Source organism: Falco naumanni, chromosome 5 (genome assembly GCF_017639655.2).
Source record: "Falco naumanni isolate bFalNau1 chromosome 5, bFalNau1.pat, whole genome shotgun sequence".
Lineage (NCBI taxonomy): Eukaryota > Metazoa > Chordata > Aves > Falconiformes > Falconidae > Falco > Falco naumanni.
Window position 1 is genome coordinate 4,229,798 of NC_054058.1, and position 17,016 is coordinate 4,246,813.

Consider the following 17,016-nt stretch of genomic DNA (forward strand, 5'->3'; position numbering starts at 1 on the left):
AAATACTTGAACTTTAAAGAGGATGGGCTTGTTGGACGGATGTAAATTTAAATATTAGGATAGCTGGACGGCTGTTTGAGGGTGAGTATAAGAAGAATGTATTGACTAGAAAAAGAAAGTAAATTAATTCCAGCGTCTTCATTTAATTATATTGCATGGGGAAAACCCAGTGGTTTGGGTTGGATCCATTTTAATTTTATTTAGCTTGGGATTTTTTTTGGAGACAGGAGCGTAGATGTTGGCTACTCTCCAAGACATTGTGGATGACATGGAAAGTGGGGAGACTTTCCTTGGGCCCTCTAGATTTTTAACACATTCAGTCTTATTAAGACTGAGTGAAGAACACACATATATCCATTGGCCTGTGATGAACTGAGAGGAACTGAGGCTGAGGAGGAGAGCAGAAGAGGAATGTCTCTCACCTTTCTCTCTTTTACCCATTCCAAGTACAGCCCAAAAGTCATGTTTTCAGTTAATGGAGCCTCAAGCACATCACTAGCAAAAGCACAGGTGCTTGTGCTTGGTGTTCTACATCTGCTGGTGCAAAGAAAAGCCAAAGGAATAATGAATGGGCTTGGGAAGGGTGGTAAGACAGAGATGGTTTTAGAGCCCTTCACAAGTCAAAAGTCAACATCAACAGAATATATATATATAAATCTCCTTGCTAGCCATCTTTGCAAATATCTTGTGGGAGATTAGTGAAAACTGCAATAGCTCTATCATTTTATGGATCCCCTTGGTACTTGGTACTGAACAGAGATCCAGCTCTCCCATGAGATCCCCATGAGATCTCACCCTGAGGCAAGGAGAGTGCTTTTGGCATTTTGGCCTATTGCACAGTGTAAGACCCAGCCATTGCAGCCAGCCTGATCTAGGAGACCAGGACAAGAAATTTGTCACTTGGGTGCTCAAGAGTAGGGGTTCAGATTTGTCTAGACCTAAATAACTCAGACCTGCTTGCCTAGTTTTTGTGCTGCCTACAACACGTGAAGACTATTCTGGTACAGTCGCCACCCTATCTTTCAGCAGCGCTGGGGGACCAAACCTTCCACACCAGCTGGTGTGCTGGTTTCTGGGGTGGTGGGCTCCCATCATCACTGCTGGACATTGATTGCAGCCGGCAGGGTGATAAGCAGCATGCCTGAGCATCACAGCCTGGCTGGTTATGGGGCAGCACCTACACACAAGGCTGCCATGGTAAGACACTCCACCACTTCTCAGCGGCGAGGAGAAAAGAGGCATGTTGTTTTGGAAAAAGAAGATGAGGAAAGAGGAGAGAGGGAAAGGGGAGCTGGCAGCGAAGTTTGTAGTCTTGCTGGTCACCAGCACTGAGAGCAGCTGCTGGGAGAGAGCCCTGGTGGTGCTGAGCTCTTGCTGCTCCATAGCCCTGCCTGGGAAGCTGCAAAAGGGTGTTGGCCTGAATCCTTGTTTGGGCTAGAAGACGGGTAAGGCTGGGAGGGTGGTGGTCAGTCCTGAGCTGCCATCACCCTTTGACTGCTCACAGCCTGTTGTTAATCTGGTTTAGTGGGTAGCAATTTTTTTGGTGATATCTGGAGAGAAAATTGGTATCGGGAAGGAGAGAGTTGGGATGGGGGTTTTGTTTGTTTGTACTTTTTTTGGTGTGTGTTCATGAGGTCAGACTATAGGTTTGCATGAACATGTGTGTGCAGAGCAGAGGGTCAGACAGAGACTTTACCTGAGCAAGGGAGTGCAGTGAGGCTGACAAACCTTGTGGTGGGGAGCCCAGGTGCCACCATAGGTACTTCCAGCGTGGTGCCTGCAGCTGCTGTAACTTCCCCTGCAGGTCTGCATCTGCGCTAGCATACCTCAGATGAGCGTAGGCCAACACCTCTACAGAGCCAGACCAGACATTTGTGCAAACTCTTGCACTTACGAAAGCTACACACCTCCTCACAGAGCCATATGCACACATACAAATCCATATGGACATGGATTTTCCTCACGTGTATCCAGACTTAGGTCCACATACATGCAGACCGCTGCTGTGTGGGGGTTGAAGGCAAAGTGTTGGCTTGGGAGTGAAAACACACTGTAATTTGGGGTTTCACCTGGAGGGACAGTCACATGCTGAGGACACAGCCCGGTCCATTTTCAGATGGAGGTGGAAAATAGAATTTCTCAGAAGACCTGTCACTCGACTATAGCAACGTGCTCTATGGGTGACAGGGCAATGTGAGAACACATCTGTCACAAAGTATGCTGTATTTTTTCAAAATTGGCATGGTGGAGATGCTGCAGGATGCCCAGAGTGAGCACAAAGATGCTGAAAAGGGCTGATGAGATGCTGTGGGTAATTCCTTGTGGGCTGGCCCTGCTTTTAATCTCTAAGAATACTTTTTCACCTTCCTGCATCCTTTGAATTTCTCTTCTTCATAGCACAGAAATAATGATTTAAGAATGAAAGAACGTGAGAGGGAGGAATTAGGGATGGAGATAGCACACAGGGAGGAAAAGGAGGTTATGGCTAAAGCAGCAGGGTCCCAAGAGTAATTTCTGTGACTGCCTCATGCCAGCATCACAAAGGAGCCACTCCAGTCCATGAACAGGAGACTCCTAACTGCATTTGTGATGTGTTATGGGAAGATCAGAGCTCACGGTGATGAGGGCTTAGGAAATCCCACATCCCTAGCAGTGTGGCTGCAGCGCTGGCCAAGGCCATGCACCTGTGCCCAGGTTCAGCTTGACGCACGCCATCTGTCCCAGCGAAGGGCACTTCTTTGGTGGTCGCCTCTCCAGCCCACAGCAGTGGTGGCAGCGCTGCCGGGGGTGAAGCTGAGCATCCCTGCTGCAGCATGCTGCAAAGATGCCGCCGGGGAGCGGAGGGGCTGCTTCCCGGGAGGGCTGCAAACAGCTGCTTCCCGGCCTGCAGTTCCACCTTCCTTCTCTCGGCCAGATTTGGGTTTGAGGCTCGTGCCTGTTGCCCAAGCCCTCCGTGTGCCGTGGCCGGGAGCCAGGTCCTCCCCAGGGAAGGGAATTCCTCACGGCTGCCTCCTCTCCCTTCTCAGTGCATCCGCGCGGGGCGGGGGGCCAGGATGCGGGCTGTGGGGGACAGATGTCCATTGCCCCCCTTGGGTTTGTAGCCAGCTTGGCCTCACGCCAGCCTTGCCTCCTGCCTCCCCAGCCGGGTCACGGCTTTCGCTACAGCTGCCTCCCCGCTTTGTGCAACATTTTTGCCTTTTTGGTTTTTTTTTTTACATTTCTATACCTCTCCACCTCAAGAGAGAGGAATAACTGCGGGGTGCGGAGAATAAATAAATGAACACCACCTAGGGAGATCAGGGGGAGAGCAACTCTGTCCCTGAAATTGTTTACCAAACAGTGCTGAGTGTGGGGAGACAAATGGCATACCATCGGCAGCGACCGTGGGCTAATTATAGTGGGTTAGGATAAACCACCGGGGCTCTGGGCTAGCCACTCCAGCTAAGCCTGCAAACATATAGCCTGAAAAGCAGAACTGTATGTATATATTTAGTATAACGTGGAATGCAGTAAGTAACTTCTTTCTAAAACCTCAGAAATCTTGGTGAAGAGCGGTACAGAAAAGCCAGATACAGGCATCTTTGACGCTGGTAATTCTGGTATTTTGCATTTGGCAGTGCACAATCCACCCATGAATATGGCATTGCACTCTTCTTCCCTAAGGAGAGCACTACTCAGCACACTCTCAGGGATTCGTTTTCTTAGTATTTGGGGAAGGAGAAGCATACGCTTTATTTTTCTAATTTTTTAGGGTAGTTTTATTCATGAGTATTATGGCTGTATTATGGTGTTGTTAAGACTTGGAATTTTGCGTGTTTGCATAAAGCCCAAGCTACTGGAATCATGTGAATGCACGAAAATCTGTACTTTCAGCCTTTCAGAAACAACTGTTTCTTCTCCTTGTGACAAGCAAGCAAGCAGAAAGGACAAACAACTAGGAGGAAGCTGTTCTGCCTGGTGAAGAAGTGGGTTCAGGCAGGGAACTGCTTCTCCAGGGAGATTTGGGCTAGTGCTCGTAGTGAAATGTGCACATGCGGGTAGAGGCAGTAACAAATTAAATCTCGGTACCCCACTGCTAACAATTAGACCAGCTGCTGTGGCTCCCTTCCTCAGTGGTCTCAACCCAAAAGCTTATTGGAACAGTGGATGTTTAATCTCAGTTGGCTGCTCCTACTGTTAAAGAAGACCCTCAGGGTGCCTTCTTGTACACACGGAAAGAGATCTGGGCTCTAAATCTCCCCCTAAGGATGCCTCTTTTACTCTGCTGACTACGAAGGAAACTCATAGGAGAGCCTCATCACAGGTCTGAGGCTAATTTCTGCAAAACGAAACCCTGACCAAATTATCTGCATCTTAGAGCTGCTAATCTCACCCAGATCTTTCAGCAACAGGTCACATTTTTGTAAGCGCAGAGACCAGAAGATGCAAGGCGCATGGAGCCTGGGGGAGCCCTGCCCTGGCTCCCCTCCCTCCAGAAGTTCCTCCTGGCAGCCCAGGGAGCCAAGCCCTGCAAGCCTGACGTTCCTCAGCCAACACCCTTGATGGCGTAAAAGGGCCAGTGAATGGGATGTGAACCTCCTCTTCAGATGAAGGCAGGCCAGCTCGCTCTGACCACAGCCCGACCACAGGGCAGGCTCACAGGAGGCTGGAAACTTCCCTGTGCCGAGGCAAACCGGTACCTGGGATCCATTATATGACAGCAGAAGAAAAAACTTTTGAGAAGACAGACATTTTCTACTTGTGTTTTAGATATAAGCTTCTTTAAAAGGCTGTCAGTGTCCAGGTGAAGGTCTGCTAGAAGGTGTTTCTGTTTTGCTCTTGGTTGTGAATTTGAGGGCTTTCTGGTCTCTGAAAGACTGCATTTGTTGGTGGTGATAGAGCTGATAGGATATGGTCCCAGGTCCCGAATGGCTTTGGCACTGTGATGGTCTTTCAGTGATGGTGGTTCAGTTGAGTTTCATCTAACAGACTGGGAACAAGCTGTTCTGCTTGGACCTAGTGACTGCATTGCTCTCGCTGATGGTTAAAAACCTCCCCTCCAAAATCCCGTGTGGAAGTCACAAGCCACAACACGCTAAAAAGAGATCTTGTTTGAGGACCTTTACTGCTTCTTTGGGAGGGGACAACAAAATATGTTCATATTGCTTGTTCCAGCTCATTATTGAAGGGTGGGGATACCCCACTCCTCCCAAATCCACCCTGTTTGCTGCTCTGGGAGGCTGTCAGGGGCTGGCAGGGGAGCACTGCCATCTACACATGGTTGCCTGTCGCTGTCCAGTTTCCAACACACTTGCTGTAAGCCAAGTGCCACAAGCCTGTGTCTCATTTATCTCAGCATCTTCACCATCCACCTTGCCAGAGGGCTGGAGCACCCAAGAGGAAGAGGGAGGACAGTCAAATTAAAGCTGCATGGCAAGAGTCTCGGCTGCAGGAGGAAAGGGGAACAGCAGAGGGGTGTTGACTGGTGCGGTGCTTAGGAGCACTGGGATGGAAATAAATAGCATGAACGCCTTGGGCGCGTTTATAGTGCTCCTGGGGTGACAGCCTCTTCCTTGGCAAGGGTGTGGTTGGTGTCTCACACCCGCTCGTTGCTTTGACAGAACTGTAGGCACTGTCCAACATTCTTCCTCTGACACTCTCTTTTGAGGTTTCAGTATAACAGGAAACTTCCCTGTGAAGCCTGTGAGACCCAGGCCATGCCGTGCACCTGGGGTTTGACCCAATCAACCCTGTACCCAGCTCTGGGTTTCAGCTTCAGGGGGGTGATGGATGGAGCTGTGCTTTGAGCCATCCAGCCCTTTTACAGGGACCTTTTTTCTACTTGTAGCTACTCCACGGCTGGACATAAACCCTTGGGTTAAAAATCTCCGCGTCTCTTTAACCGCCTTTAGCGGAGGCTCAGCCGGTCTGTGCTGCCCTCTCATGGGTACACGTAGGAAAGGTTGTTTCACCCTTGGTTTTCTTCAAGATGCTTTTTAACCTGCTACTCAGGCGCTGTTTTTCAACACATGCTTTCTGAAAAGCCAGAAAGACTTATGAACAACTTCTAAGAGGTCTGTGAAAGATAGCTAACAAAAGTAATTCTACCTACGGCTGTGCTGGACCCTGCTCAGCTCTTCCCTTTCTAAAGGGCTTTGCTCTTCATTTGGAAATATTTGGGCATCCAATAGGGCAAAAAATAGTGAGCTGCTGCTCCCAACAACAGGCTGAGCTTCTCCCATATGCCATGTCAAACATGTATGAGCATGATGGCATCATACCATGGTCAAGGAGTCTACCATGAGAGCTGTGTTATGCTACCAAGGATTCAAACAGGGCCAAAAGCTGGGCTCTCCAGCGGGCAGTTCTCGCTTTCAGCACTGTGGGGTTTCAGCAAACTGGCAACACTGCCCTTCCCTGAATCTCCTTGCGAAGAGGCAGGATATTATGCTAAACCCAAGGGGATGCTTAAACAATAGCGGGACAGAGCCGGCATCACTCTGCTCTTCAAAGGGACTCCTGTGGTGTTCATGGAACTTTGAGTCCCTGTGAAAAATCTTTGGCTCTCTGAGCAGTTGCCTGCATTCAATACACACTTCTCCCTCATGTCTGCTCATCTGTCCAAACACGAAAAACTCCTCAAGATGAGAACTGTTTTTCTTCAGGGGCTGGTATGACATGCATTTTTCCCATTAACAAACAATTGTGCTACTCCACATGTCTTTATTCACCTCTGTTTCCTGTTTTATACTAGAAGATAAGCTGAGGGACAGGAAAGAGGAAGGACAGAGGTCACCTCTTGTTCTTACAAACTTCCTAACCTTAATATGGATCCTGCCTCCTAGTCTGTAAGAAAAAAAATTAAGTGTTGGACAAGGTGATTCTGAATAAGACGTTTGCCTTAAAGGCGTGTAAATTTAGGGTGAAGTTTTCGTGGCCAGTGTAAACTGGGTGTTGCATTTCCTTAGCTACGTCGCCTGCCTTTTTACTTTGCAAACTGTACTAGACAGCTGTGCATCTTCATAAGCCTGGCTCTTTGTGGCTCTGTTTTCCTCCATCTCTTGCCACTTCAATAAGTGGCAATGAACAACAGGCAAATTTTGATCTCGAAGTAACAAGACAAAAAAGCAAGTCTCATAGTTTGTTCCTACTCTGATATTATTTCACTGCAGCTTATTCAACGGCACCAGCAGTTTCTCCTGTATTCTGCACTGGAAGGTAGAATGTTTACCCCATATTCCTGGATAAATATGCCATGGAGATGGCCTTCCTAGTGCGTGAAGGCAGCAAGGTCTGTGACAAAGGAGGCTGAGCTCTTCCTACCTTGAGCAGAGTTGCATGGCAAATTGAGGCAATAGCCTTGAGGAAGAAAGGAAGAGCCACTCCTTTCATTCATACCAGGCGTTTCTAATACAGACCAACTACCGCAGTGCCTGCAGTCTTGCAGTTTCCAGTCTTGAATGATGTGTACAGAAATCTCTTGGGATTGGTTTGCCTAATTTTAGCTGTTCTACAGTGACATTCAGTCCAGCACCTTTCCTCAGGAGAAGATGGCAAGTTCATCCAACCCGTGTCACCTCAACAACTCAAAGTTCCCCCTTTCATTTGTGTATGTTGAGGCATGGCCATGAACTTTTGGTGATGCTGCTACGCCGATGTTGCCCATGAAGGCAGTCCCAAAAAGGGAATTCAGGCATGGATATTGATGCCTGACCTTAAGGGAATGTTTCTTCTCTTTCTTCTGCATTTCATCTGGCTAAAAGAATGGTCAAGAGAAGCTTTCCCTTGAATACAACCTCAAGGTGTGTCAGACAGAATTTGATCAATTTGCCCTCATATATTCCCTTTCTAAGCACTCTCACATTCTCCAGTCTTCAACTTGAGCTCTCTCTTGAGCTAAGCTCTTCGTTGGGCTTTACCCAGAAGTTAATTTCTTCCACTGCAGACATGCAAGCCTGAATAATTGCTGCTGCCTACTTCAAGTATCACATGACTGTGAAACTTTGAAATCAATGGCATTAAACTAGCTTAAGGTTGTTGTTACGTGGCAATGATTCATATCCAGTGAGTCACAATGAAATGTCTCATGCTATAAGTAGCTGCCCATTGAAGAGCTATCCTGCTTGTGCCCTCCGTCTAACTAAGCAGCAGAGCAGAGTACATGTGAACTTCTTGTAGGACCTTTAGCCAGCAGTTACAACTATTTTTTTTTTTCCATTGGTTGTTTAGAGGCAGTACGCAGGCAACTTTAGTATTGCTTGGGGCATCTGAGTCATTTTAAGTTCCATACACAGATGGCAGAAAAAGAAACTGATGTTTTGATCCAAGACACCTATTTCACAGAGACCACACTTTCCTTCTGGCTGGCCCCTCTGCATCCTGCTTCTAGGGGAGTACAAGGTTCACAACAGAAACGGTCTGTACACCATAAGATCATGCTATTTGGCAGCTGAACTGGATGTCAGGCTTCTGTGTCAGTCCATGGATCAGCAAAAAATCTCGTCTGTGAAAATACTACACTTTCTCTCAGCTCAAACTGCAGAGGAAACACCCTTGAGAACTACAAAAGTACCTCCAGCCTCCCCACCTTCCACTCCATGACCTATCCCTGTCCATTAGAAGCACACAGCGATACACGGGTGTGGGTAAAGGGACAAAACACCCTTGTAAGAAGAATGCACTTCAGTGCACAGACATTTCCCTCGTGGAGAGAAGAAAGAACAAACAACAGATGTTAGTTACGTTGCTTAGCACACTACTGGAGGGCATTCAAATATACTGTGACTAGCGTACTATAAGGACTTATATGGAATAGTTTCAGTTACACACAATGAGCTGTTAATTCCTTCACAGCACCCAAGGCAAGAAATTTAATGACAGTTTAATGTCATATTGATAAATGTTCACTTACAAAGAAGAAACATGGATCCAATGGTTTGGGAAAGAAATTATGTAAAAGGGACAGTCACTCTGGAATTAAGACTACAATAAATGTTTCCATTTTAAATGAAATTTTTCTGCTTTTCTTCACCACAGAAAACCCTTTACACACACAAACAGCAGTGGCGCACAAGTGCCTTAATGTGAGGTAGAATTTTTCTAGAGCTAACATGTATTTTTCAGCAAAACTCTGAAGAAAATCAAAAGGACAGCTGTGTGGCACTAACTTAAACACAATAACCCGCACACCTTCTGGAAGATGCTTTTTTGTTTCCATAACACTAAGTTCCTGGACTTTTTTTCTTTCAAAATACAACACAATTATCTGAGAGGCTTGAGGAGAAGAAAGTGACATTTCTTCTCAGCTCATGATGTGTTCCCCAACATTCCTGGTCAAAGCTCTTACTGAGAGCTGATCAACTCCCCCCTAAGTCTGTAAAAGCTGAAGGGTTGTCCTTGGCCTACTGCCTTCCAGAGTCTCTCGCCATCTACACATGCCAAATCCAGGCTCACACAGCTGTCCTGAGAGCAGCCTCATTCACTTCTATACAACTGCTGCTCCTCAAAGGAGAGGGACCTTGGTCCTGAGAAACAGGAAAGACAGCTGCTCTCTCTTATATGCACTGGGGAGGACTCCTTGCTACCACACAGCATCTTTGTTAGCATGAGATAAGGTGGTTAGGCCACCCAAGGAAAATTTTGGCCCTGAGATTGCTGAGGAATAGTGGGTAGGGCTCCTCTTGCAAAACTTCTGTCATCTGTGAGAAGACTAGTTTCCAGCTCACTTCAACTTATTTGGGAGAGAAATTAAGGATCTTTCCTTGCAGAACTCTGTTAATGTTGATGTGAAATTGAGGTCATACACCTATAGTCTGAGAAGGTGTTACAAGTCAGAAGTTTTTAATGAGTAAAAGGTAACAACAAAATAAAACACACAAATGATAGAAGCACAAAGTTCACAGCTCAGGTGTACCCAAAAGCACCCTAATCCTGTTCTACAACAAAATTCAAAGACATTGCAACTTCTCCATCTCTTGGGGAAACATGCTGATGTGACCATAGTGATGAAAAGGCTTCAGCCGCTATCTTCATCTTCCATGCAATCAATTCCTGTTCCACAGAGGTGCATTAGCACTTCTCTTACATTCACAGGGCGTGTACGTACAGGGCTGCTTATAAATTCTTGATCAACAATATATAAGGCTGAAAAAACATCGGTCACTCTGTTTCATTAAGTGTCCAATTCTTCCAGCTGCTGAAGTAGGGCTTTCAAAAGCATCTCACTGTTTCAGTGGGACCTAGATGTGTAAGACTACACCAAACCTCTTATAAAACCCATGAAGATTTTATTTAAAACTTGAGCCATCTTTACGCTCACAATAACCTTGAAAACATTCCTGCCCTATGAATGAAAGGGATGCTTACCCACCTTTAACCTGGAAACAGATGAACTAGCTGATCTTTTTTGAGAACCTTAGATTGAAAGGCAATTCTTCTCAGACACGAAATTTGTATATCAAATACTTGCCTCTGTTTTTCCCAGACTTTTTGGGCTCAAGCTTTGCTGTGGAGTATCACACAACCTAATCATCAGACTTTTAGCTGAAAATAGATAGATGGAATATAAGTTTCTATGGTGCTCTCTTCATAGCCATAGAGACAGTCATTTGGGAATACAGTACCATCCGTCATGAAATTAGAGCACTTGCCTAAAAAAGAGAAAATTCTGTAGCGACAAAAAACTTTCTGGCATCTACTGCACAGACACATTAAATGAAGCCAAAATAACAGTATGCTCTGTTGCATGTTTTCAATAATCTTCAGGCAAGAGAGAGGAAAAAGAAAGACAAAGTTTCTTTATAGGGTGGAAACAGACAGTTGGATGGTATGAAAATGAGAATTGTAAGTGCTTTGAGACTTGAAATCAGTTCAAATGACGTAGAAAGTGTACCTTGCGTCTGAATTTCCTGGGCTACAAGTGCCTGGTTTTAGTTTGTTTAGTTTTGTTCACCTCCCACATTCCTGAGTGACAATGTCTTCTGAAGCCACAGAGGGTGTGTGCAACTGTTGCTTTACTGTTCTGGTTATCGAAAGATACTGTACTTGCAATGATGCAGCTGGGCAACCCCAAAAAGCAGAGTGATCGGAACCCAGCAGGGATGGTGAAGGGTGAGACAGCTGTGTCCAGTGCGTGGAAGAGGCAGTGAGACAGCTTCTTGCATCAGAGGAGCTCGGGGGGCAGTGGGAAAGCCACAGACCCAGCTTCTCAAAGTATTAGATGGACACAGGCACTGCTGCATAGCTGGAGACGGTAAGTTACCAATGCAGCATGGAAAAAAAAAGAGAGGACTATGGGTCGTAGAGGGCTGCTTTTTAATTTTACTTGGTTTTGTGCTTGTATTGTCTGAGCTGTGAGGTTTCTCTGTATGGAAAAGCAGAGTCTAGGGGCAGCGTAACTGTGGGATTTATACATTTGTATGCACAGACTGCACAGGAGTTCAGCAGACCTGCCTTTTCAAGGTGTGCTATATGTGCATGCAGGTCTGTGCATGCTTTGATTTCAGTTTGTGCATCCAAACCAATACTTGGTTGCAGGATTTAAACCCAAGGGGAAGCACAAGCACACAGAACAGAAAAATCAGGAAACATACAAGCAGACCTATTCCAAGTTACAAAAGCACGGTGCTGTGAAGGCCCCATGCAATACCACAATAGCAAGGTCAGTAGGGGCCAAAAGGAGTGTACAGGACGTCTTCCAGAAACATCTCTGCATCTTCATTCTCCTCCAATATTCCCTCCATTTCAGCCTGCCTGGCATTTATCATAGACTGCACCTGGGCAAAAGGAAAAGGAAAAGGGTCATTTGGGAGACTATTTCCTTACCACTAGTGCCCAGAACTGACCTTGCCATTCCTCTGCCAGTTTTGCATTCAGTTCGGCATGAACCCAGCAGCAAATCACAAAGGTGGTCCTTCCCCTGACTGACTAGAAGGCAGTGAAGGAAAAGATTCTCGCTCTCTGTCTGCTCTCTTTCCTCTAACCTCCTTTCCCCAAGGAGCTCCCCACACTTCTAACTCACTCCCAAACGATCGTCTCATTCCACTGACTTTTAGTTTCCTGTGTTTTAATACCCTGCAGGATCAGCAGAGACAGCTCTCCTGAATAGGGGTGTGTGGCAGGAAAATGGTTCCCTCCCAGTATGGGATAGAGGAAGCTGGAGAAGGAGTCACAGGGCCCTATCTCTGTCCCTAAGCTTCCCTCACCTCTCAGGAACAGCCATCCAGGGCTCAACCACCCCATTCTGCTCTCAAACCTGGCTCTTCCACACACCCACCCTCTCACATCTCTCCTTCCCCTCCTTCTAGAGCGCATGTGGTCCCTTGCACCCTGGGCACTCTGCTCCTGTCACATGCTTCTCCTCCTCCCAAGTGAGCAGACAACACAGTGAGAGAAATAGTCACGGGCTGACACTTTTTCTGGTGTGCTCAGTGAAGCTGGCTTTCTGCTGTGGCCCTAACAGGACAGTCACTGTTAAGCCCCAGCAAGACACCATACCTGCAGCAATATGAACTGCAAGGGGTCATCGGGTTTCTGGTACACCAGTTTTTCTGTGATCTCCTGAGACAGACAGAAAAGAAGTATTGATCCTTGGGCAGATGGGTGGTTGCACTTTCTGCTTCAACACTAGCTGCATTTTAAAAAGGAAACATCTCTTTCAATCCCCAAAGACAATCAAGGGTCCTTTTCTTAAGTGTAAACTTAAGAAAGCACAGGATAAGGAGGGACCCGGGGAAGGGATAATTTAGTCCAAGCTAACTTTAGCCCACGCTTCTCAAGCAAGCTTTTGGAGGGAGAAAGGAAAGCAAAATTTCACCTGAAATATCTGCAGAATATTGTGTTTCTCCATATACTTAATGGAGACTTCAAAAGGGTCTTCATACACAATTGGCTGCTCCGTTATTTCATGTGTAGTCTCTGTTGGCTTGGCTACAGTTGCTGATGACTGAGCCCCAGGTGTTTTACCGCCAGTCTGTGCAGAGTCGGACATGTACATCTTGACCTTGAAACCTGGCTGCTTACCCACAGGTGATCTGATCTCATCCAAGTTTTCCCTGGATGTGAGAAATTCCACAACAGGTAACCGGTCCTCAGAACCTGGTGGTTTCTCAATGACCAGCTGGTCTGCAGATGCTGGCAATTCCACTACAGATGGCTGATCTGCAGATGTGGGTGATTTAACCCCAGCTAATTCATCCAGTGACAGTGGGCACTCAACTGTAGACGACTGGTCTGCAGATGCTGGTGGTTTAACACCAGTTAATTCATCCAGTGGCAGTGTGGACTCAACTATAGATGACTGGTCTGCAGATGATGATGTTTTAATGCCAGCTAATTCATCCAGTGACAGTGGGGACTCAACTATAGACAACTGGTCTGCAGATGATGGTGTTTTAACTCCATCCGGTGACAATGGTGACTGAACTATAGGTGTCTGGTCCTCAGACGATCCAGCAGCTGGTGGTATGCTAGATTCCTCCACTTCAGATTCTAAATGATCGTTAGACTCTTGCTAAAACATTTAACAAATAAAGAACAATTAAAGTTTTTAACAGGTAGCCCTACAGACCAGATACATCATATGACTGCATCCTTCCGTAAGTGTGTTGCAGCCCCTCTTAGAGCAAGCACTAGTAGGCCTTAATTTCTGTGTCTGCCCCTCCCCCCCACCTGCTCATGGGCCTCATTTAAGCTCAAGGCCAAGCCTGCAGGCCTAGTCTGAGTTCTGCAGCGGGTGTACTACGGCCTGGTCCTGACTTACTGACTGGCTGTCTCAGGGGGACTCTAGTATTATATATAACTCTATATTGCACACCCCCTGGGGCAGAGGAGGCGGGAGCCATGGCAGCCGCCCGCTGGATTTGGAGTTCCCAGTTGCGTGGCCTGAAGCCCGGGGGAGGCCAGGGTGTGTGTGTGGGGGGGTGGGGGGGGGGGTGCTGGTGCACACCCCACACGCTTCCCTGTAATTGGGAAGGGGGTGTTATGCCTGGGGAGCAGGGGGTGCGGTAGGCCGCGGGGGTCAAGGGGCCTGGGGGCGCAGGGGGCCGGGACAGAGGCCAGCGAAGCCAGGCGGGGGGGGGCGCCCTCCGGGGCTGGGTGTGCGCGGGGAAGGGGTCTCCGGGCCCGGGGCCGCCACTGCCCGCCCTCACCTGCCCCCGGCTCTCCATGGCAGGGCAGGGCCGCGCTCCGCCTGCCCGCGCCGCCGGGCGCTGGTGCCGCTCGCCGTGCGCGGGGCGGGGCGGGGCGGGGCGGCGCGGGCAGACGCCGGAGCGGTTGCCGGGGAAACCGCCGCCCCCTCTCGCGGTACGTGGAGCCGCCGGGGTCACGTGGGCAGCGGGTGCCGCGCCGCCATCTTGGGTGGGGGCGGGAACGGCGGGCGGGCCGTGAGGGGGGACCCGGGCGCTGCCGCGGGGCCTGGGCCGGTCCCGGGGCCATCCCCTGCCTGCGCTGTGGGAGCCCGGCCGCAGTCCGCCAGGTCTCGCTGGTGCGTGTCGGCAGGCAGCGCGCCGTCCGTGGGGGCCTGCGGCTGCTGTGGCCTGCTGGAAGCGAGGGGACCCCGGGTAGAGTGGAGGGCACGGCCCCCCCCCCCCCCCCCCCAGCCCTGCGTGCCACTGGCCTGTGGCTTTGCAGGGAGCTGAGCCGCCTCACTGTGAACTGCAGCGGTGTTTTGGCCTTCCTGTATTCCTATAAAGAACGCAACAAATCGCCCAGGGTAGCAATTTGCTCTTGTTGGCCCTGCAACAAGTTCGTAACTTCCATGGTAGTGAGGAGGCTTGAGGGAGAAGGGCAGCAAAAAGCTGTACACGGAGGGTCAGGTAGAAAAGGACATGGCAAATAGCTTGTAAAGAAAAGCTGGGAAGCAAGAGGTAGGGTAGCAGCAGTGGGAGAAACGTTCATGTAAGAGGTACTTTCTCCTCTCAGTTTTACACAGATCCTGATAGTGTGCTGTGTGATGAACTTAATCAGAAAAAGCAAAGAAACAGATTGCCAGTTTCCCCCAAAGAGGACATGAAAGGAATAAAGATAAAAGCTGTGCTGGGTTACCACAGTAACCAGCTTCTCAACTACTCCAGTTCATGCTCCAGTGTGACAAGACTTGGGATTGAAACGTGAGTGGCTGAAACTGCCAGGGGGCTGGGGGCGTGGGGGAGAGGTAGGAGGGAGGGAGATACAGAACTTCAAAACCTGTGCTAAGCTAACATGTCACTTCCATTCAGAGCAGGTCAGTTTGTGTGTGTTCTTCAGCTATGCTATTGACCTTTTAAGATAAACTCCCCCACTGCTCCAGTACCATGTTTATGACAGTGTTGTCCATATCCTCAGTCACACTGACCACACAGATCATCTTGCGCTAGAGCACTGCTTGTGCACTTATGGAATGCCAGGTCATCACCCAACTCCTCTGAGCCCATCTTGCTTCTCCCACTTTACTATGTGTCTGTGATAGTTCTGGACAGTGTGGGACTGCTGGCTTTTTGAGTGTGGCATTTTTTGGGTCCGTGTTTGCTTGGAAAGATCTTGAAAGATGCTGCATAAAATCTGTAAAATTGTTGCTTAGGCAGTTGGTGGGGTGGATTCTCGGGGAGATTTCAGGACCTGACTTCAGCCTCCACTGATGATCCTCATATGATGGAAAAGGGTATAGTATACTGCCTGGTGCTTGGGATTGTCCTTGATTTGTGGACTGACAGATTACCTCCAGGAGCTGTGGACCAATGAAGCTGCCTTAAGCAGGCTTAAGTAGGCAGGATAATCACTGGTTTGTCTTGTATGTCCCTTAGAAATACTCTGTTCATTCTGCAGTGATCTTTGCATGTTTAAACTCACATTTGCAACCCTTGTAGCTGTGAAGAAGTTTTTGCTGGATGAGGTCTTGCTGCCAGTCAGTCTGGAAACTGAGACAGCAATGTCCAGGAACAGCTGAGGTGGGAGTTAGATCTTCCTTGCCCTGCAGCTAGGTATTTCTGCACAGCTTTAACGCTCAAAGAGCTAGTTTATCGAGAGTCTGAAAGGAAAGCTGTAAATAGTTACATCCCAGTCATACTTCAGGGGGGCAGCGTTTGCTCTAGTAACTGCAGTTACAGTTTTAACTGAAGCAGGCATCTGCTTTTAGTTGTGTGTCTATGGGTAGTTGTGTGCTGAGCCATCTCAGTGCTGTTTCTCTGCAGCCTGACTCCCTGCAGAACTTCTTCCATGGGTTTCTCCTCTCCATCCTTTACAGGACAGGACTAAGCAGTTCTCAGCTGCCTGCTGGCTTCAAATAGCATCCTGCTGTGGGTAAGTCTTGAGCCCCATGTCTTACTTTCATTGGTGCCTCATTGGTAAACAGCAGATCTCTCCATTTCCAACCCCACTGCCTACTACAGGGATCTGGCTGCTGGACCGGAAAGCTAGAATTTTGTACAAGGAAGTAAGATGAATGACTCCATTAAATAAACATCACTGCTTTGTTTATTCTTTCAAAAGAACAGATTACAAAAAGCAGAAGATGCATTTTAAATGCATTAAAATTTCTGAGCAAAATAATGTCTTAAATGCAATGCTCATGTAACATAAATCACACGGCTTTTTTTTTATTCAGGCACATGGAAAGCAAAAACGTATTATTATATCATTATTTATATGGCACCATATGCTAAATCTGGAACTTAAAGACTTTGAAATAAATAAGAAAACACCAGCTGCAGATCAGCAATATGCTCCTTTATTGGGAGTCACTGTGTAACTGTGGCTATCATTCCTGCTGTTAAGTTAAAACTTAAATAAATTGTCAGAGAAATAAGATAGCCATTAGAGATTCAGTGTCTGTCTCCTGGGGACACTTTTTCTAACAGCTGTAACAAAGATCTGCTGCTGGTTTTGTCCTATCTATGTAGTAACTCATTGCATTTGTCCCTGCAGTATCACACAGTTGTTCAGTAGAGATGGTTGAGCTGTTCACTATAAATAATGTTGGTTAACAATGCAACCCCTTTTGGGTTAATAAATTACGCTGAAACCACTCCTGAGCCTCTTTGATTGGTTTCTTGCAAGTCTGCG

General features: G+C 47.7%; 1 protein-coding gene across 2 annotated transcripts; it reads right to left on the reverse strand.

Annotated features, from left to right (window-relative positions):
- Window positions 1–9,798: 9,798 nt before the first annotated feature.
- TEX55 (testis expressed 55) lies at window positions 9,799–14,200 on the reverse strand. 2 transcript variants are annotated; one of them, XM_040597008.1, is made up of 4 exons: window positions 14,127–14,200; window positions 12,794–13,489; window positions 12,475–12,537; window positions 9,799–11,753 (listed from the first exon to the last, which is right to left on the reverse strand). In XM_040597008.1, exons 1-4 carry the CDS (start codon window positions 14,142–14,144, stop codon window positions 11,640–11,642), a joined length of 891 nt encoding a protein of 296 aa, XP_040452942.1. In that variant the 5' UTR covers window positions 14,145–14,200; the 3' UTR covers window positions 9,799–11,639. The 2 variants fall into 2 exon arrangements, with proteins under 2 accessions (XP_040452942.1, XP_040452943.1); XM_040597009.1 differs by lacking the exon at window positions 12,475–12,537.
- Between the last annotated feature and the right edge of the window lie 2,816 nt (window positions 14,201–17,016).